The 22,523-nt window shown below is 35.7% G+C and overlaps 1 protein-coding gene across 29 annotated transcripts in view; it reads right to left on the bottom strand.

Moving 5' to 3' along the window:
• Positions 1 to 22,523, bottom strand: part of MLIP (muscular LMNA interacting protein) — a 256,000-nt gene that overhangs the window by 54,427 nt on the left and 179,050 nt on the right. For all 29 annotated transcript variants that reach the window (XM_072734190.1, XM_072734243.1, XM_072734237.1 and 26 more), the window contains 2 exons: positions 20,066 to 20,110; positions 9,674 to 9,718 (listed from right to left, as the gene is read on the bottom strand). In XM_072734190.1, coding sequence (XP_072590291.1) covers positions 9,674 to 9,718; positions 20,066 to 20,110 — 90 coding nt within the window. The remainder of the gene's footprint in view (positions 1 to 9,673; positions 9,719 to 20,065; positions 20,111 to 22,523) is intronic.

Raw genomic sequence — 22,523 nt, 5'->3', positions numbered from 1 at the left:
TTTGTTACACTGTAAAATGTCACAAAATGATTGATAAGTTTACAAAAACATCCCAAATAAGAATTCAATAAAAAAAAAAGTTGTGGCACTTTTCCTGGTTAAACATTTTGCCATAATCATTCTTCTCAACCCCATTGCCTTTCAGAAAACTGTAAATTAGCCTGCTTCAGTCAATGCTGATGCTCACAACTCAAGCCTTCAGGGACTACATCTATCTCTCTGCTCTATAAACCACCTGATATATTTTGAGGCTTGAATAAATGCCACTTTTTTCAATCGATATTTTCCCAGTTGTCTTTATATTTATGCCAACTGGGAAAGTAGAGAGGGAGAAAACCCTCTATCTTCCCCAGGCTAAGAAATATCTCCCACTTAAGAAACTCTGATTTCTCTCAGGAGGGAAAAATGAGCAATTATGTATGAAATTGCAGTTGAGTATACATACGAGAGCAGTAACCCTCCAGTAAGCTCAACACAAGAACAAAGCCTGGGAAACTACTGATTTCTACAACCACCTATAATAACAGAGATGCGGGATCCCTGGGTGGCGCAGCGGTTTGGCGCTTGCCTTTGGCCCAGGGCGCGATCCTGGAGACCCCGGATCAAATCCCACGTCGGGCTCCCGGTGCTTGGAGCCTGCTTCTCCCTCTGCCTGTGTCTCTGCCTCTCTCTCTCTCTCTCTGTGACTATCATAAATAAATAAAAATTAAAAAAAAAAAAAAAAAAACAGAGATGCCTAATATTCAGGTCATGATCCTAAGTTGTCCAGATTTCCTGTCTGTCTTTCCCACTTGACTTCCCATTTCATTTCCCCTTCCTTCTCCTATTCCTGTACCTTCTCCTTCTCTCCTGCTCCTTTGTGAGGCAGGAAATCAGGGCCTACCAGGTTCTAAAACATGGAGCTTTAGGAGGTAAATTTGGTCAGTATGCCAAAAGATGAATGCAGAGAGGAGAAGCTGACTAGAGCACTTGATATACTAAGAGAACCCCTCTGCCAGAGCAACATGACTACCTGAACCTTGTATTGCTAGCAAGATGATGATCTGGGTTATCCTCGCCTGGAGACTTTCACTCAGATCTTTTCTCTTGGGGTCATCATCCTCTAGGGTGAAACCAGCCTCTGTACCTTACCCATACCATTTCACATGCTATGAAATCAACTTCAAAATCCCTGAAGACTCACTGCAGATAATGACACCACCATCATTCTCCCATAGATGCAAACTCTCTGTTCTATTTGTATGTGAGCAGGCTCTATATTCAATATTTTTGATACAATATCTCTTCGATTCCGAATAAACAACCCTAGGAGAGACTTAGAGAGAATAAGCCACATGCCAAAGCCATGCAGTTTACATGGGAAGAAGTCAACATTTAATTCAGGACTGATCTAATCATTAAGCCCATGATTTTAATTATTCCTATGCCTACTGCAAAGAGACAGCCAGAGAAACAACATAGACACTTATAATTGTTTTTAAATACCAACATCTATAATTTCCTCTGCCCAATCAATAATAAAGTCCTAATATTTCTATATTTTTTATTCTTTTTAAATTCATTGCTTCTGTTTTATTTTCACTGCCCATTGTCAAAACCTGATGTCAGCCATTGTTACTTCATTCGATATCATTTTACCTTTCTTTTCACTACTCTTACTAAATCCAGTTTTTCTTTCCTTAAGCATGGAATAAATGTTCCTGCCAGAATTAGCACTCCAAAAACAGTGTAGGACATGATGTTTTCCTATTCGACATACACATCCATACATCTTCCCTTCACCTACACACATACACTTATGTCTCCCATACCACACTCTACCTTGTAAAGGACTCCCTAGTTTGCATGGCCAAGACATCAAAATTTGTACCAATGTCCCTCCCTGGACTTGGTTAAAAATACATTTTCAAAAAACATCATGATGTTGCTTGGAGGAGAGTATGAAGGATACAGATTTTAATTTTTGCAGTAGTGTTAATAGACTGTATGGCTTTGAAAAAGCTATTCAACCTGTCTGGACATTCTGCTAAGGGGTTACAACTTTCCATGATTAGGTCCCTCAAATAATGAGTAAAGGTAAAGGTACATTTTATTATTTAAATTCCTATCCTCTCAGGTATCATACCACGTAGAGTTTTTATATAAGTCATGTTTCTGCATATTCAAATCCATCACCCAAACAAGGGTTCCATGGTGCCTTTTGGAACATTATAAATAGCCTAAGTGAAGCAAGGTGCTATTTCTGGTACACCCAAGGCTCTCCTGGAATATTAGTTAACTTTCTCTCTGCTCTTCCTAATGCCCGTTCCTCAATGTCAAATGGTTATGTAATCTACATTTATTTGTTGAAGACTAAATTGCAACACAGAGTAAACTAATGGATCTATCCAAATAAGATATATGTTAGCACGTTGCCACTCAGAACGAGGTACGTAAACCAGCACCATCAGCGTCACTTGAGAACCTGTTAGAAGTACCAAATCTCAGCCCCACCCCAGACCTACTGAATCAGAATCCAAATTCTGACAAAATCCCTAGGTGATTCATGTGCACTCAACTAGAACTCATTCCATTAAAATGCTGTCCTGCTCACCGAAAGATAGATCTTCCTTGGTCTGCCATCCCAAGATATCTGCTTAACCTTTAGCTTCTGCCTCCAGACTAAAAGAGAGGCTTTAGAAGAAACCATCTTTTATTGATTTCTAATCTACATTGCATCCTTGCACATAGCTACATGGTATCTTCAGACTTTAAGTAGACTTTTGTTCTCTAATTCTGGCAAATCTAATTGGCTAAGTTTGTGTCCAAATAAAAGCAAAGGAAATTAGATTAATCAACTTAGAAGTCTGTTAAGGTGAGCTCCTATAAGATCAAAATTGCCAGCAACCAAACTAGTCTAAACTGGCCCTTCTTTCATTTTTATCTGTTATAGAATCCATAGATCCAGCTAGATTCATGAGTAATGCACACAAATGCTATTCTTATGATGCCAGGAAAAGCAACTCCATAATTTTCTTACCAGTCTAAATGGAGAAATAAAAACAGGCAATGACTCCCACAGTTAACACAAAAAAGCACAGAAAGAATAACAAGAAGTTTCTCTAAATGGCAAGTTTCAATTCATTTTGATGAACCTACTGAGAACTGATCTACAGTGGATGTAAGACATCTCTGAAGTGCCTCAGAAAAAACCACCATTGTTCTGACACATCTATCAGAAGCTCTCTGGAGCCATTTTCCCAATTGGACCTAGTCTATGTCAGGAACTGTAGCATCTATAACCCTTGTTCTAAGAAGGCTGGCAACTCAGTTAAGTAAATGACAGAAAAATCACACTGAGCCATCACGTCACTTGACTCCTCTCAGAGCTCTCTAATAACTCACTCTCTCACTTGCCATGCCTGTAAGGTACTGCCTATCTACCAAGTGTTATCTGACCTAATCTTTCCAATGCCCAACTCACCTCCCCTGATTTTCCAATCTTATCTGCTGCTACTGTCCCTCTCACCCCTTCACTCTCTCCACCCTAGCACAGACACTATGATGCTCTCTCCCCTGGGAGTTTGTACTTGGGCTCTGCTGTTTCCAGAATTATTTTTGCCTTGGAATGCTGATATCCCCTTGCCCCCCTTATTTTTTTCCATAGTACTTATCACAATCTGACATTTGTTTATTGTTTTGCTTTCTCCACTAGAATGTAAGCTTTGTGAGGCCAGAGATCATTGCTTCAGTCACTATTGCATCTCCCACACCTAGAACTGTACCTGGAATCTAGAAGGTGCTAACTAAATATTTGAAAAATGAATAAATTAATTGACAGGCAGAAGAAGCCTAGGATGCTAGCTACGATCCAAGATGTAAACCCCAAGGGATGGTGATTGTCAGCTAGGGGTCTCCCATTATTTTTTCAGTATCATTTTTTTTAATGTAACCCAGGAAGAGAGAACTCCTCAGGATAGAAGATCCATATGATCTTTCACTAATAAAGGGCCAGAAGAAGGAAAGTGGGTTGGTGAGTTCCACCCTTATGATAAGAGTAGAGGCTGAAGTTCCCATCTCTGATGGATGCAAGAAGTCAAAGGCCGAGATCAGTTCTTTACAGACACTAAAATATTTCAAACTTCCCCATTTAAAAGAAAATTGTTGTTGTTCCCTTTATTTGCTTATGGTGATAAGCAATAAAATTTTTAATACGAAAAGACAACGATGGCATTTTTTTGGAGAATTTGAGAGTGGGGTGGAACTAAGGAGATCATATTTAAACCTATTGCTAATCTTGAGGGAGAAAAAGTCGAAGAGTATGTGGAGTCCCTGGAGCCTGGTGGCAGGTTTAAATAGCCTGCATGGAGCACTGATCCAAGTCTGCTATTAATTTGTGTTTTTAACTCAACAAGTATACACTTATGCTTGAACATTGCTACTTGGGGGCACTGTGAAAATAAACAGTGTTTCTGTTCTTTGGACCTGCAATCATAATTCTATGACAATAAATTGGTACTGCCTCTGGCTGGAGACCAAAGTTGAAAATTAACTGCCAGCACTAACCTAGAGCATCCATTATTAATATTTTAAAATAAGGGCTTCTTAAAGCAACCTCATTCTCGAATTAGTAACTGCAGCTCATGGGCTGATTTTTTTTTAAGATTTTATTTATTTATTCATGAGAGACACAGAGAGAGGCAGAGACAGGCAGAGGGAGAAGCAGGCTCCCTGTAGGGAGCCTGATGTGGGACTCAATCCCAGGACCCCAGAATCATGACCTGAGCCAAAAGCAGATGCCCAATCATTGAACCACCCAAGTGCCCCTAGTAGTCTGTTTTTAATTGCCCTTGATGACAGTAGTAAGCTCTGCAGTGGTGTGATGAGAGAAGAAAAGAAAGAACAGAGTCTCAGTTTTCATGAATTTATTTTTATCTTTTTGAAGAAATAAAATGTATACTAAAAAAATAAAGTAATAAAACATAGCATATAGAAAACTCTGTGAGCTTGGCTAGGAGTTCTACTAATTTGATGGATCCAATGGGCTTGTGAAAGTACCACTGTGTTTCTTTTACCCATTTGCTTCAGTCTCATCTTTAGTCCCCAGTGTTTTATGTATACACATATATATATTTTAGAATTTCTGTGACAACAAGCTCATTGAAACTCAAAAACATTTTACTAGTCAAGATTGTTGACAAAAGCAGTGTGCTCTAGATTATTTAGCTGACTCACTCATTCAATTAATAAACCTTTATTAGCTTTTATTCTTTTTCAACAAACAATATTATATGCCTGAAGCAAATATGTAAGCATTTTTCCCCTCAAAGAAATACCTCAGATTTTAGAACACTATAGTGCAGAGCAAAGTTGCCAAGATTGAGGGGGGAAAGCATATTTTTATACCACCCATTAGCTCTGGGACTGCTGACATGCCATTACAGATATTTGGACTTCAGTTTTTTTCATCAGAATAATGGAAATAACAGTTTGTGCCATGCTAGCTCACAAGATTGTGAGACTCTAATGAGATATTATGCATGACAGAACTTTGTGAAGAAAAAAAAAAACAACATAAAATGAATGTGAAATGGAAAAACACTTTCCTGTCCCTATTTTTGCATTTATAATATAAAGTATTGATACTAAATGATCTACACTATCCAGGAAAGTACCTATCTGATGTGCTTTCTTAAAAAAAAAAATTACAATTGCTACGATAGTCATACAAAAATAAACATACGTAGGATTTCAATTATCATAAGCCACATCCATAGCTCAAGAGACATTTGGTTGTCTGTGTACAAAACAGATGGGCTCAATTGAAATATTTTAATGGTTGAAGAGAAGACAATAGCATGACTCAAATCTTAAGAGGTGTATAAGATAAATACTGTAGCACTTAAAGTATGTTGTGTCAAGGAAAACTGGTCAAGGACAAACCACCTTTAAGCCTGAAGAAGACATCAGTTCTACACAAAAGCTTTCAGGCAAGGCTGCATTTGCTGAACAACAGTGACCTCAAGGGCCCTCAGAAAGATGATTCATGCCCCACTAAAGCAGGACACAAAAGCTGGCATTCAGAACTAGGAACAAAGTATTTGAAAGCTTACCCACTCTTCTTTATCATGTTCCAGTAAGCTGCACTTTGCTTTTACCCGTATATAGCCATATAGCTTATTTTTTTAATCTATTGTACACTCCAGATTCAGTATTCCATCTCAGGCAACAACGAGCATTTTGTAATGGCAGTAAATACCAAGTGCAAAAGCCAAATGTCTTCTAAACAAGGCTCCCCTACCTACCACCAAGAAAGACCAGTGCTTACCCATCTTGTGGAACCTAACCTGTTTTCTTGTCCAGAGAAGAGGCCCCACCAGCCTCTGTTAACATTGAGATGACTCAGCTCAGGAATTAGGAAAGCTTCGTGGAGGTACAAGCTCTAGCCTAGATCCCTCCTTTCCTTTTGCTCCCCTTGTTGTGCTATTAATACTATTCACAGGTGTGAAATCTCCATACCCAAATTCACCCTACCAAGTCTCCTCCTCTTTCATAAGTGATCATACCTTTGCAGGCTCTCATATGTACAATCTATATTGGCAACTTCACATCCTATGATATATGAGCTTTGTAATACCCTCTATAGGTTGACAGAGTAGTTATTCCAACCTCCCATTTTATAGATGAGCATTTTCCATACCCTCACCTCCAAGTTCCTTTCCAGTTTTCACCTACTGTGTGTGGTGTAGCAGAACAAGAGAAGCTGAAGCACAGATTGGTGAACTGGTTTCATATGGACACCCAAATTATTCTATTATCCTGAGCCCAGTACTAGAGTTTGGCTTCCAAAATAAACAATGGAAGTATCTTAAGAATAAGGGACACAGTCACATTTCTTTTTTTCTTTGAAATGTTGAATTGGAACCGTTGCAATGTTAACAAGCAAATAGGTTAGCCAAGTTAAAAAGAAAAAAGTCTGAAAAAATTATATATCCTTAAAAGCAAAATGGTTTCTATATAAAGCTTGTGCTACCACAGTGATTTATCATGTTTTCACTTCAACTAATTTATTATATTTCTTCCCTAAAACAAGACTACAGTAATTTTACTAATTACTTATTTTACACAAAACAGAATATTTACTTATATAATTTGACTATAATCTATCATATGTTCCCCATAATTTTTATGTGTTACACATATATACACTAACAAAAAGCTACATATAATATCAAAATTTCCTATTATTTTACATCTATATGTGTGTATGCTATAGACATGTTTACATACATGTGTGTGTATATGTGTGTGTATATATATATATATACATAGTTCCATTTTTCAAAGGCATTCTCACTCAAATTATTCAGAATTTAATTCTGAAGAGAGTTTGAGATGACAAATTTTGAAAATTCATTCATAGAAATGAAAGTTTTAAATTTCATTCATATATTACTTAAAAGCAAAAATATCATAAATCTTCAAAGAAGCAAATGTCATATATCATTCCTTGCTTGCAATTATTTCTATTCTATTCCATTCCCCAGTAATGAAATCAGGGTTAATGCCATGAAATAGAAGTCAAAGTGATTAAGCTGAGTAATTATATCAGTCCAGATGTTCTTTTTTTGTGTGATAAGCCTGCTTGATAATAATCCCTTCACAAACCAACCTATGTCTCAAGGGAATTTGGGAATTAAAACTTAATTTAAAACTTGGTTAAGATATTCCTTGAACTCTTTAGAGAAAAAGTCTAAAGCAAATGCAGAGAAATTATCATTAAAGTCAGTCAAAGCAATGCTTTGCATTTTTCTCCCTAAGGAACACAAACTTAGAATTCACAGAAATATTGTATTAGACAGGAAAAGGTTTATTTATTGCATTTACAATGAGCTGTTTTTAATATGTCTCTTTTTATGAAATCATTATATATATTTGCCATATATATATGTCACTCATTGCTCTCAAGAAACAAGTATACCATTATTTTAAATATTAAAATAGTTGTAATATTTCCATATCTAAACGGGGAAACTATTCAACTTTATTATGTTATTGCAATGCTTGTTTCCATGGCAACTTCTTCATATCACTCTGCTAGTTATCATAGACTCACAGTGCTAGAAGGGCTTGGAAAGTATGTAATAGAATGTTCTCATTGTTCATTTAGGAAACTGAGGATCAAACTTTCAGATTTGTGACTTCTCCACTGTCAGCCTAACAGCAGGTGTCAGAGCAGAAACAAAAGATGGTTCTTCTGACCCCCATTCTAAGATTCTTTCACCTATACCATACTGCTAGCCCCTACTCTAAACTAACGAACGCTAAAATCACGTGCACACACACACACACATGCAAACACAAATGAAAATAGTTTGGCATGATAATGACAACATGACTTATTGACTATGGATATAGGACACCAAAACAATTGCTTAAATAGGGAAAAATAACAGTTCTAAACAGTGATTTTGTCTTCTTAACATCTCAAACTGCTTTACTACAAATTTTTCTAATTATACCAAAGATGCTTATTGTTCAGGAGTTTACAATTATAAACAATAAAAATTAAAAGATATATAGAAAATCTTTAGTATTATCTAGGCAACTTATTTCATAGTTTCAATTTGCCAACCACTGTAAGAATAGAAAACACAAAACACTATAAGGAAAAATAATTCTATGTAATCAAATTTTCATCTATAAATAACAGATTTCGGGATCCCTGGGTGGCGCAGCGGTTTGGCGCCTGCCTTTGGCCCAGGGCGCGATCCAGGAGACCCGGAATCGAATCCCACATCGGGCTCCCGGTGCATGGACGCTGCTTCTCCCTCTACCCGTGTTTCTGCCTCTCTCTCTCTCTCTCTCTATCATAAATAAATAAAAATTTAAAAAATTAAAAAAATAAATAAATAACAGATTTCTAGAATCCAGATATGTGCTAATACAGTAGCCAGTAGCCCCTTGTCAAGCTGATGAAATGTGGTAATTCTGAATCGAGATGTGTTATAGTTGTAAAATATACAGCATAGTTGAAAGACTTAGCCACAAAAAAAGGAATATAAAATATCTCAAGTTTATGCTGCTTATATGTTTGAAGTAGTATTTACATATCATTAAATAAAATATATCTTTGAAATGTGGCCTGTGTTTGTCTTTTTGTTTTTTGTTTTTAGTTTTTTTAACTTTTTAATGTGGCTCCTAGAAAATTTTAAATTACATATGTGACTTCCATTTATGGTTCACATATTTCTACTGCTTATTACCGATCTAGACCACTCACATCCTAACCTTCCTACCTGAAATAGCCCATTGTTCATTTCTTAAAGTTTGGAACTTGTCCAACATGATCAATGTGACCTGTCCTTGAATGTTTTTGCATCTGTCCCATCAGGAACTGAGTATCTTTTTCTCTAAATTGCAATAGCATTTTGCTTCTGACCCCACCCACATCATGCTAGTCCCACTAATAAGATGCAAGTTCCTAGCAAACAGGGTCTATGTATGGTTTTCTGTATGTTTATAAGCAGCAAAACAACCAGCATGCAGCTTCAGTAAAGCATCAGTAAACTTTTGTCAGACAAATAAGCAAATATATGTAGTACATTTATTCTCAGTTCACTTTCTCTCAAAGCTGTCTTGAGAGGTCAGAATTTTCTAAAGTAGGTCCATGACTTAATGAGAGGATACATACCAGTTGACTCTCAGATACTGTAGAGGATGGTGAGGACAGGTTTGCCTGCAAAATTAGAAATATGGTGTTTATTTAGTGAAATTTATAATTTAATAAGTATATATTTAAGTTTCTTAAGTTCTTTTCTTATTAAAGAATACATGTCCATTATAGAGTTTTGAAAAGTATAAGGTGAAAAAAAATATTGTACCACCAAAAAATGATTTGAATATGTTTGGTACGTTGCCTTACAATATGTGTATTTTTGTAAATATACAAAATTTGAGGTGTATATTTTTATACACTTCATCTAATGGTGAATATGATGTTTTATGTATTGCTTTTCCTTTTTTTTTTATTCATAGACACAGAGAGAGAGGGGCAGAGACACAGACAGAGGGAGAAGCAGGCTCCACACAGGGAGCCCGATGTGGGACTCGATCCCGGGTCTCCAGGATCACACCCCAGGCTGCAGGCGGCGCCAAACCGCTGCGCCACCAGGGCTGCCCTTGCTTTTCCTTAATATCTTAACATAAGCACTATCACAAGACAGCAATAATTCTTCAAGATTACATAGTATTTCAGTCTCTGTATATACTCCACATTTTACCTAAATGTACTAGCATTGTTGGATATTTAAATTTGTTCACAGCAAATTGACACAAAAACAGATTTTTCCTTAATGTATTTCTATATACAAAGGAAAGCATAACGAAATTTTCATGATTTTGGAAAGAAAACAATTTAGATTTAAAAACTGTTTTGGGGGTGTCTGGGTGGCACATTTGGTTATTGAGTGTCTGCCTTTGGCTCAGGTCATGATCCCAGCATCCTGGGATCCAGGCCCATGTCAGGCTCCCTGTTCAGTGGGGAGTCTGCTTCTCCCTCTCTCTCAGTGTGCTTGCACCTTCTTTTTCTCTCTTTCTCTCTTTCAAATCAATCAATCAATCTTTTTTTTATAATTGTTTTCAATTCAAGGTGAGGCTAATATCATTTCTTCTTCCTTGGTTCCTGAACTTCACCCCTTCCATCTGCATTTAGTTTCCTTCTTACTGAAGTATATGCTGTGCTGTTTCTTTCAGACCTTACCATCTTGGACTTTGCTTGAAAATGTTTGTATTTTGTTCTCATTCTTGAGAGTTCAACTTGACATAGAATTCTAGGTTAATAGTTATGATCTCTGAGCATTTTGAAGACACTATCCCACTGGCTCTGGCTTCTGTCAGTCTAAATGTCATAACTTGGTGGATCATATGTCTACATATTTGGTTAGCACTTAAAACTTTCCTCTATGGGATGTCTGGATGGCTCAGTCAGTTAAGCATCTGACTCTTGACTTTGGCTCAGGTCATCATCTGAGAGTCATGATCTCAGAGTCCTGAGATTGAGCACTGAGTCAGGCTTTGCACTCAGTGCAGATTTTGCTTTTCCCTGTACTTTGCATTCCTCCCCCCACTCATGTACTCGGGGTTCAATCTTAGGACTCTGAGATCATGACTCTTAAAAAAAAAAAAGCCCAAAATTTTCCTCTATAATATCCTGTAATTTCACTGTGATGTATCTGAGGGTTGATTTCTTTTTATGTATCTTTTTTGAGATTTGGTGTGGTCCTTCATTCTGAATATGCATATCTTTCTTCAATTCTGGAAAATCTTCCATGAATACCTCTTCAAATATTGCCTTTTGCACATTATGTCTCATCTCTTCTTAGGAAGCTTCTATTAAATATATATTTAGTCTTCTCAATCTATCCCCAGTTTCCATTAATTTCCTTTCATGTTTTTTATCCCTTTAGGCTGCATGTTTTATACGTTGAATGGTTTCCACCTATAAACATTTAAAAACATATTTTTTATTTATTCATGAGAGATACAGAGAGAGAGGCAGAGACATAGGCAGAGGGAGAAGCAGGCTCCCCATGGGGATCCTGTTAGGGGACTCATCCAGGATCATGACCTCAGCCAAAGGCAGACACTCAACCACTGAGCCATTCAGGTGCCCCCCTACTTCTACATATAAACTTGATAACTAATTTTTCTTCAATTTTATATTAATACATTCAACATGACAAGTGAATTTTATGTTTTAAGGACTTTATTTTAACTTCTAGAAGTTCTACTTTGTTCTTTTTCAAATATTTCTTATGGTATCTGTAACTCCTTTTAACTATTTTAACATTTTTAGTGTATCTACACATTCATTTCGGATTTTCCTTTAATTCCTTATTGCTAAATCTCCTATTTCCTGTATCAACTAACTCTCCCTCATGTCTCTCCTCCACGATGTTCTTTAGTCATTTTACAGTTATTGATTTTTTATTTTGAGTTCATCTTCAGTCAGGGTAACCTTGCTGGTGATTTGTATATGTGTCTAAGAGGCCTTGGCCTGGGAAAGCATGCCTCCAGTACGTTTGACAGTACAGTGCTTGTGGGAATCCTAGGAGTTTCACTGGCTTCCATTTTATTTCATCACCCTAACTTGAAGGGTGGTAGATCCCCACATCTTCAAGTTCCAGAGGTTTAGAAGCCATTTTCTAATGGATGGCTCTTTCACCAACCTAAAGTATAGGGTGAGATGGTAGAAGGATTTTATCCTTTCTCTATTCCATGCTTCATGGCCAGTGCGGCCTTCTGGGATCCTGGATGTACACAAAGGATTCATATACAAGTTTCAGACTTACTAAACAGTGAAAGTTAAAATCTGAGCTGCTGGGTCCTAGCACATAGGTTCTGACGTACCTATGTTCCACCAAAGCTTTAGCTTTTCCTTAATGCTCCCACTTGGAACTCCCATTTCATTTTTGGCATTCAGAAGTTTCTCCTTATTTACTCTAGATTGGGTTACTTAAATATTTTTAATAACTGTGTTTTATCAGCATTTCTGCATTCAAATAGGAGGCTGAGCTTCTACATCAACTCAGCCTTCAACTTTGATGCAAGTGGCCAACACACAAATGTTAATTATAAATAGACATGGCTGAAATATGATAAAGTTGTGTTCTTAAACATTTCCATTCTTTTTGAGATTGCAAATGTTTTCAAGGTTTATTATAGGTGTGTCAATATTCTTTTTTACTTTCTGAGATATGAATGATAACTGGAAACTAAGAGCTTAGTGGTTCTTAAGGTATTGCTAAGTGTATATAAGTATGAATCACCAAACATACTGACAAGGCACCCGCAGTCCTTCTCACACTGTGACCAATATTGTTTGTTTTCTGCTTTTCGACTCATACCTTTATTCACAAGACTATCGCTGCTTGCTGCCATTCATGGTTGTTCTATGGCAGCAGGGTGTATTGGCTAAATGCTCCCCATCTCTAATCGCTGGGACCAGGTTAGTGGGCACTAAGGTTTAGGGCTATCCTGTGCAGAAATTACCTTTTAGAATGTCCATTACATTCAGTCCACCTAGGGTTTTGTTTTTAACCTCATAATGTAATAAATACAAGTAATACTGATTTCCTCTAAAGTTTTCATTTTTCCCTTTAATTTTCCTTTATTGCAATAGTGAGAGAATTCTCTATGAACTCCCTAAGTTAAATTAATAGTTTCTATGATATACACTGAATTAAATGTATCTTGACTAAAACATAACCTAGATAAACTTTCATCTCAATAATTATAGGAAATTGGGATACACATTAAAAACAAAGTACCTGTACAATTTAACTACACTACTAGTGTTTATAAGTGTGTTGTGCTAAATAATACCAAACTATTAGAGGGGGAAAAAAGATAAAATGTTCCAGAAAAGTAATGATTAAATGAGGGAAAAACCCAAAGATCTTTGTACCAGTCTCCATAAATCCCCAAAATTCCTTCCCTGGGAATTTTAACATTATAATAAAAATACTTTAGACATCACCATTCCATTTTTATTTTACCCTGTACAATGGGTTTCATATCAGTTTTATGAGAAACTATTCCCAGAGAAAGGATAGAATCAAATGTGAACCTCAGGGTGGTGTAAATATTTATAAAGCCACTGCAGCTCCTGTACCAAAGAAAAAGAATATTGACTTATGTGTCTTATGAATATAACCAGATTCTTTCAACCAACCCAGTCATGTCAGGCTCTTTGAGAAGCCTCACATTGCTTGCCTAATACAGGTTAGCAGGGTTTATTAAATGCTATAGCTATAATCATGTTATTAAGTTTGTAGCAATCATTTTCTAAAAAGTGAGGAAAGATTTTTTGGTAAGCTAAGATTGGATCAGTGTGAGGTGGAAGAAAGCTACTCTATATGAACCACTGCTCATCAGTTAGCTGAAGGAAGGGAGAGAAGCAACTTGACGTCCCCAAAACAAAACTTGAAATTGGATTTGAACAACACTAAAGATTATATTCATTCACGTCTATCCACCTTAATATTAACTGTGAGGAGCAACAGTACAGAGGAGTTTAGAAAGGCTGGTTTGTGAAACAAAATCCTATAATCTACTCTAAGGCCTTTAACTTCATTTTAATCATAAAAGAAAGGAAAGGAAAGTGTAAGAAAAGAGGGTCCATATTAACCATTATTATCATCATTTAAAAAGTTTAGAAACCAACAGAGCTGTCAAAAAAATGTGAAATTCAAAATTCCTTACCTCAAAGAAAGTCTATTAAAGAGCTAGATTATATGGAAAACCAATAAGTTAAAGACAAAGGAAAGAAAGGAAAATTTTAAATCCACTTAAAAATAAATTGCTATACAGGGCCACCACTGTGCCAAGCCAGCTTGGAGAGAAACTATGTTCCTTTTCCAAAGACTTGTTGTCAGAGGGACAGGAAATACAATGAAGATCCTTAGGCATTGTAGGCATTGTCTAGATTGCTTTTCCTTATAATGTGCAGCTTTCCCCCATTCTTGACACATGTCCTTTTTGGCTAACATCACACCAGCAGACATCCTGTTGGGGGACTGGAACAAAATCCAGTTATTCCAATTGTCTCTGCCTCCTGCACTCGATACTTCCACTTTCAGCTTTTTCCCCCCTTTCACCAGTCACATCTCTCCCACCTTTCAGTATCATGAAAGTGTTTTTCTTCCACCTTTTCTCTGTTGATTCATTGTCCTGAATTTCCTTTTCTCACGACTCAAAGAACTCTAATTACCGATAATATGTTAACTGAATTATGTTACTACTACTCCCAGGCAGAAAGAAAATGCTTAAAATATTGGCTGAGCACCTAATAATCATTGAGTGCTGAGCCTGGTGTTGAGGAAACATAAAATGATAAAACGCCATCTTTCCCCTTAGCCTAGCAAGTGTTCCTGTTATTAATTTATACATAAGTCACTATGTATGCAAAAGAATGAATCCAATAGTAAGAATGTTAGGCACCAAGCACATAGTGATATATTATGAGGCATCATATCTTCCCTTGCTTTACATTGTTTATTCTAACTATCTACAGGCATTACTCTATCTCACTAAAAAACATTTTATAAATTAGTAATATATCCCCCCAAAACCTAAATATAAAATGTAGATTTGAAAGTATTTAAAAAGTTTTCGTCTTTATGCTAAGGACTGAGGATTCCACCTTTTCATGAACATAACAGGGAGGCAGAACCAGTGACAGCCATTGTTTACATATGCAAATGAGGAGATAAAAGATCTGATCAAGGGGAAGTTCGGCTAAAATATGGTGCCTTCGTATTTGGTAAAGTCTAAAATGATGATGAGAAGGATGATGAGAAGGATGCATTACACCTTTTCTCTCCCTCTTCATTTAGCAGAACCCAGATAATTACCATCAGTTCCTTCCTCATCCCCTTTTACATATGCATGGCCTTAGAAGTATTTCTGAACAATGAGTAAGAGAAATAAATGAGAATAATCAGAAGAGTGGAATTTCTTGTTTAAACTCTTTCTGTGACTCATCAAATCTCTGGTTGAATCCTATGGAAGCAGATCTGGACCAAGGTCTGGATTGAACAGACTGGATTCAAGTCTCATTTTACCTTCAGATTCAGGACTACCTTACATTAGTAGGCAGCACCTCTGAAGCACTCCAGCATAGCAACATTGCCAAGCATAGCAACAACGGAGTGCGTAAGCTGCCTAAATTGGAGACAGTGACCTTTATTTGAATATCTGTATATATGGATAGTGGGGAATATTCTTAATAAAGTTTGACACATTTTTAATATATTGTGATATTTTGAAAGCAATATGCATCCATTGTTATGACATTTTCTGTCCCTCAAGCTCATTAAGATGGGATCTTATCTGTTTGCCATATAATATTCAATAGGCCTGTCTGTTATTTCTCTGACACTTAAAAGTAACTCATACAACGTTGAGAGTTTATAAAATTAGTTGTTATCTATAGACTGTAATTCAACTAAGGATTTTTTTGATAAATTAGTAGTAGGTCTAATATTTGCCTGATTTTCTGAGGTTGCTCTTTATTAAGAAAACATACTGTGGTTTTGGATTACATGAATGAAATAATTTATGCTGGTAGTAGTTAATGAAAGATAAATATTTACAAAGACAAGTATAATGCAAAGGAAAAAATGACATTCCCCTCCAAATATGATAGAGTGAAAACAGAATGAAATAGAAATTCAAATAGCAAATTCATTCCTTTACATAGGGGGAAAGAAATTCTTTAAAAATAAGTAATTATGAAAAACACTTATACATCATCTGAGAAATTATGAGTTAATTTCTATGAGAGTGATTTAAGATGTTAAAAATATAATAGACATCATTTTAGATATTGCCACCAAATATGAAATTACTTTTGAATAATTTAGACTAAAGGTTACTGAATGTGAAGAAATCATTTAGACCCAGAATAACTACTAATGGATAAAATATTTAAGGAAAACAAACCATTCCCATATCTTCTATAGTTCTCATACAACTATTAATGCCACGGACTGATGTGAGGGAGACTTGTACTGGATTTTGCCTACTCTGACTTCAAAGACTTGGTTTCCTTCTTTGTCATATGAAGATATTGAAATAATAATAATACACACCTCATAAGACTGGTGTACAGTTAAATTAAATATTTAAACCTCATTTGCAAGGTAAGAACTCAAAATAATTGAGTGGAAAATTGATGATAAATTAATATAATCAATCTTGCAAGTGACCTGTGGAGATCACCACTACTCAACATGTTGTTAGTATCACCTAAATTCTATTACACTTAAGAAGACTTTAATTAAATTACTTTTAAATAACTTGCAATTCAAGTACACCATGAATTGAAGAAAACTTTGACTAATTAGACTGAACTGATGGTACTTTTCCTGCATCTGGCTCATACAAAAAAAAAAGAGAGACTATGTGAAATGTAACAATATGTGCAATAAAGAGTAAGAATGGGAAACTAATCTTTTTGCTTTTTCTTTTCTTTTTTTTCATGGAAAAAAGTCAGTGTTTTACCAAAGGCTCCAGAAAGAGGAATTAGTCACACAATTTCTCGTTATTTAATAAAACCACTTATAATCATCCTAGGAACACTGGAAATCCAATAGATAATACAGATACATTGAAAACTAGCAGCTTTGTACATCTGTTTTCACATCAACCAGTTCTATAGCTAGCTTTTCTCTAATTTCTAAAAGAAAATGTCTTATTCATTTACTATTGTAATTGTTTACAGTCTCCCCCATTATAAACTGCAGAAATGGGACCTTTTTAGGTTCATACCTCACCCCAGTGACTCTTCAGTAAGCAGTCACAGTAGACATTCAGTAAATATTTGTTGAATCAATGAACAAAAATGGAACAAAAATTGAATAATAAAGCTAGCTAGAAAATTCTGACTATATTTTCCAGAAGTTGTGGTTTATAGTTTATGTACTGTACTTTGAGAGAGCCCCCAGAGATAAGGATATTGAGTGGTCCATGCTAATCTCAAACATCACAAAACTTTTTTTCTTGGCTCTAATTTAAGTCTTCTCTTTTTTCCCTGTTGGTGTAGGAGTTGGTAAACTGCAGATCCCTGTTTCTGAACCGAATCTAAGAATTTCTACAAAGTCAATGACACACCAAGTCCAGCAGGTATATATACTGTGAAGATGCCTACTTCCTTACAAGTTTGAAAAGAGGTAGTGAAATACTTAAAAAACTTCTCAGATTTGCTTTTGAGTTTCCATGGGAGAGAAAGGCAGAAAAATATAGTGAAAGATTAATTAATAGTGTAAAAGCTATTCAAATCACACTTAAGGTATCTTGTAGTTCAGCCAATACGAATATTAGAATTTCTAGAAGAAAATATTACTATGTCATTCTTTTAAAATCAGAACATACAGTATTTAAAATAGATTTTCACATAAGACCAAAGCTTATGGCTGAAGTGGACTTATGTTCTAAAATCTCATTTTTTTCCATCTCAAAATAAATGTATCAGATATCACTTAGGAAATATAATAACTGCAGCCAAATATTTACAAGTGTGGCTTCCCTGTGATTTGGCACCAAAGAACCGGGTTTTACATTCCACCACAAAATTACCCTTTATAGTCTTCCAAAAGACATGGACATATTTAAGGTATCACAAACAACAATTCAAATGTCATGTTGTAAGAGAAAGTAAAAAGCAAAGCTTCTCACTCAAGAAACCAAATTTAATCAAAGTCAAGAATCTTATCTGAATCAGAGTTCATATTTGTACTAGTCTATACTAAATCTATTTGATGATTCAGTGTTAACTTTGCATGACTCAAATGCTCTCACAAAGTTTGGGGCAAATGTTAACCTACTTTAATTAAGTCTGATAACTTATTGAAGAATAATTTGAAATAAACTCTAACTATGGAGATTGAAGCAGTCCCTCCAGAATTATTGCAGTTGCTGTCAAATTGGCCACTCCCAGGGAGGGGTGAGAGGAAGTATCAGCCTCTCCCCACCCTCTTGTAAATGAGTCTCCATCAGAGGCATTTTGGTGACAGGTAGGAGTAGGTGAGAAAGGAATATGAGAAAGCAAAACTTGCAGCTGTTTTCTTGTGTGTCTGGCTCTTGTAGCATGTATTAGTCACAAAAGGTATTGAAACATCTTTAGGGAACTTTCTTCTCTAGTATTCAACTTTAGAATCAAGGAACTCCACTAAATCATGGCAATTTTACTCCTCTAAAGAAAGGAAGAAATAAGAAGGGGGGTGGGGGGAGCATAGATGAAGGGAAAAGCAAAGGAAAATAAGAGGAAGAAAGGAAAGAACTATTACTTATTCCGGTATGTCAGGTCTACAAGGGCTTTTTATACATTAACCAATAGGAATCTTATACATCAGGAAATTATTAGATTCCCAATTTTATAGATGAAAAACCAAAGGCATGGGGTGGGGGGTTAAGTGACTTTCCAGGATCAGACAACAAACAGCCATGCTATGATTTAAACTTGGGAACAGCCTACTAAATGTCTCTATTCTTCTAAGAATTACTCCTAATGGCTTCCAATAAAAAAAAAAAAAAAAAAGAATGAAAGCTTCTAGGAAAATAGTCTAAGTATTCCTATCCATACCCTCTAAACATCATTTCCCAAATGTGATAAAATTGAGTGATTTCATTCAGCTTATTATTTGCCTTAGGGACATCCAAATAAAGACAGAAATACATAAAGTAGAAAAAAAAGATATGTCACAAAATACATAATTAATAACTATGTATTCTTGATGATGATGATGAAAAGAGTACATTAGAAAGTATAAGGTATAACCTAAAATAAATAATTTAGTGGGTTTTTTTATTTTTTTATTTTATTTTTTTAATAATTTAGTGTTTTATTTTGAACTAAAAACTAAACATCTGCTTAGAGCAAAATATTGTTTCTATTGAAGATATTCAATCAGAAGCAGAAGTTGGCCACATGATGGATTATGAAGTGAATAAAAAATGGAAACAGGGTGAGGCTATGTGTGTGTGCCTAGGGCATTCAGAGCCAGCTCCACATAATTAATTGAATCAAGCCTGTGAGTCTGTATCTACACATCTATTAATCTATTTTTGCTTAAGTGGAAACTGGTTTATTTGACAATAATTTAAATGAAAGAAAGCAACAAACTAGTCAAAGGCAACTAAACTGGCCATCCTGTTGGAAATTGACAAATCTTATGTTTTAAGTATATGAGTTGGCTCTTTTATAATAAGCACAGTAAACCATTACAAAAATGAAAATGTCCCCGACACTTTGATAATTAGACAGAAAGCAGGTGTTGAAGTTCCATTTTATTTAGCCAAACTAATCAAACTAGACCTCACTTAACAAGGAATTTATTCAATAAACTTACCTGACATAACCTGATTTTCCACATATGGGCAAATTGCACCATCCTACTCCTTTCCATTTACGAAAAAAAAAAATCAACGGATTCAATTTTAATGGCTTTATAATTGAGTTTCCTCCAAAGCATACACATGCACCCATTTAAAAAGCAGTATGTATTATTATGAAGGGACTTACATATTTGGTTTCTCGACCAGCTGCTCTTGGAAGAGTTGTAGGCATCTGTATGAAAACGAAACTAATTTTACTACTGAAGTAACCACAAAAGTACTAAAAGACTCGACTTCTGGGATAAGTGTTCACCTTCTTTTTGTTATTAAGACTTTCTAACCATCCTGCTCTCTTTTCTATACAAAGCCCCTTTCCCTTTAAAAATTATTTCATTAAGCTATATCACTTCATTACTCCTCTCATTGTTATTATCTCTCAGCTTTCTGGGAAATTTTCTCGTATTTACTGGTGACATTCATTCATGGATCATAATGGTTCCTTGTGTGATTTTTGCCATTTTCAAAATTCACATGGAAGTCTCTATCCTCTCACTTCCTCAAATCTCTCAACTCCAAAGGTATTCTCGTCCACTTCATTTCACTCATCCACTCTTAGGATCATTTCTAGTCTTTTCCTTCGCAAATAAAATGGGAAATCTGTGAAGTTTCGATTTTGAGCATCCTACTCTGAGAATTCGATCTTCCATTCACTTCTCAAATGTCCCCAATGTGACATTCCTTCAGCCTCATTGAGACTTCAAAATCAATGAGTTTTACCACTTCCATTGTGGTGTTATTACCTCTTGGTTTACATATACTTATTTTTAGTTGTTTTAACACCTTAATTTCTCTTGCCTCCCTCTCCTTATGACAAATCAACCTTATAAAAAAAAGAAAAGAAAAGAAAAGAAAACAACAAACCTGGATAGACCTTATCATCTATTTTCTCTAGACCTGAAAAGCAAAATATTGTGGGGAAACTCTTTCATTATAAATTAATGGTCATTAACTTCAAATGAGCATTCAATACTGTTTGGTAAGCCCCTAATTTTTCTCTTGTAGGCCCACTTTCTGAAGTGAGATGGTCTATTTGATCCATTCATCTCTCAGAAATACTCATTGTATATCTACTGTGTGCCAGGAACTTTATACACTTCAGCTTAGTAAACAAAACACACAAAGATGCTCTGTCCTTTGGGGAGCTTACATTCTAACAGGAGAGAAGATAAACAATAAAATAACAAATAAGTAAATTATACTGTATGTTGGAAGTAAATCATACCATATATTACACCATATGTTATACAACAAAAAAGAGTAGAAATAATTTGAAGGTTAGGGTAATATATTCTTCCAGAGAAAAATCTTTGCTTCTGCCAAACACCTCATTTCTTTTAGACAACCCAGATGTTAAGAAGGTCAAGAGTGCTGTGAGCTTACAATTTCAGAGAGGAGCTCAATCTAGAGAGGTAACATTTGGGCTAGGATTTGAAGGAAGTGAGGGAGCTGGACATGTACATAACTAAACAAAGAGCATTTCAACAAGATGGTACAAATGAAAAGTTCTCAAAGTGGATTTCCACTTCTGAGAATGATACCCCAAGGACTGAAAGCGATTCTTCCAAAATAAACAACAAAAAGTTGGGTAAAATATTTAAAACAATATTGGCATATTATTTATTAAAGACATCAATGAGCTAATAAGAGAAAAAAGCATTTGAGAGCAAGATCAGGAGAAGATGGTAATCCAAAGAGAAGTCACCATCTGAGACCAGCTTTTATCCTACAGGTACTTGCAACCAATGATGAGTTGCTTGAGAATCTGATTCAAACTTACGACCATCTCACAGGTGTAGGGAGATAAAAGTCAGAATCTGTGACCCACAAAGAATAGACTGAGCCCCAGGTCTAAGACTGACTTAGAAGACCTCACATAGTCTTCAGGCTTGCCTCAAATAATTGAAAACAATGTTTAGAAAAAAAAAATCCCAAAACCTTAAATTAAATTAAGTAATCCTTCTTTACTAATGTTCTTGGTATCTGACAGAAGCAAAGAAAGTCTCTCTATAGTAAAATAATATCATCTGAGCCCTCAAATAATTTCTATAAATAAACTTTTGAGTAGAATATCAACACACTATCAGATTCAGATACACAAAGAGGTAAGACAATGTGAGTGAAAATGAACATAAATAATGAACAACCAAAACACATGCACAGAGAATCCAGAAATTTGTTTTCTTAGATCCAGACTGAAAACAACCATACTTATCCGTGCTTTTCCTGAGATAAAAGCTAAGCTTGCAAGTTTTCTACAAGGAACTAGAAACTATAAAAAGTTATATAAGTGATTTGAAAACAGAACAAAATGTACTAAGGTAAGAGCATGCATGGCACATTCGAGGCACAGCAAGGAAGCAGGCAGAGCTGGCATGGTGTGAGCAGAGTAGGAAAGCAGGAGAGCAGGGGAGCAGTGATGGAAGGGCTGGGAGACCAGATCATAGAGGCCCTTCCAGGAGCTCATAAGGATTCTGGTTTATATCTAAAGGAAATGTGTAGGCACTGCTGGTTTTCAGCAGAGGGGGCCATAATTTGACTTATGCTTGAAAAGTGTCTCTCTCATTGATGTGTTAAAAATGAAAGAT

This window comes from Vulpes vulpes, chromosome 1 (genome assembly GCF_048418805.1).
Source record: "Vulpes vulpes isolate BD-2025 chromosome 1, VulVul3, whole genome shotgun sequence".
Classification (NCBI taxonomy): domain Eukaryota; kingdom Metazoa; phylum Chordata; class Mammalia; order Carnivora; family Canidae; genus Vulpes; species Vulpes vulpes.
The sequence above is the reverse complement of the archived record's forward strand: the minus strand, read 5'-3'. Positions and strand labels throughout refer to the sequence as shown.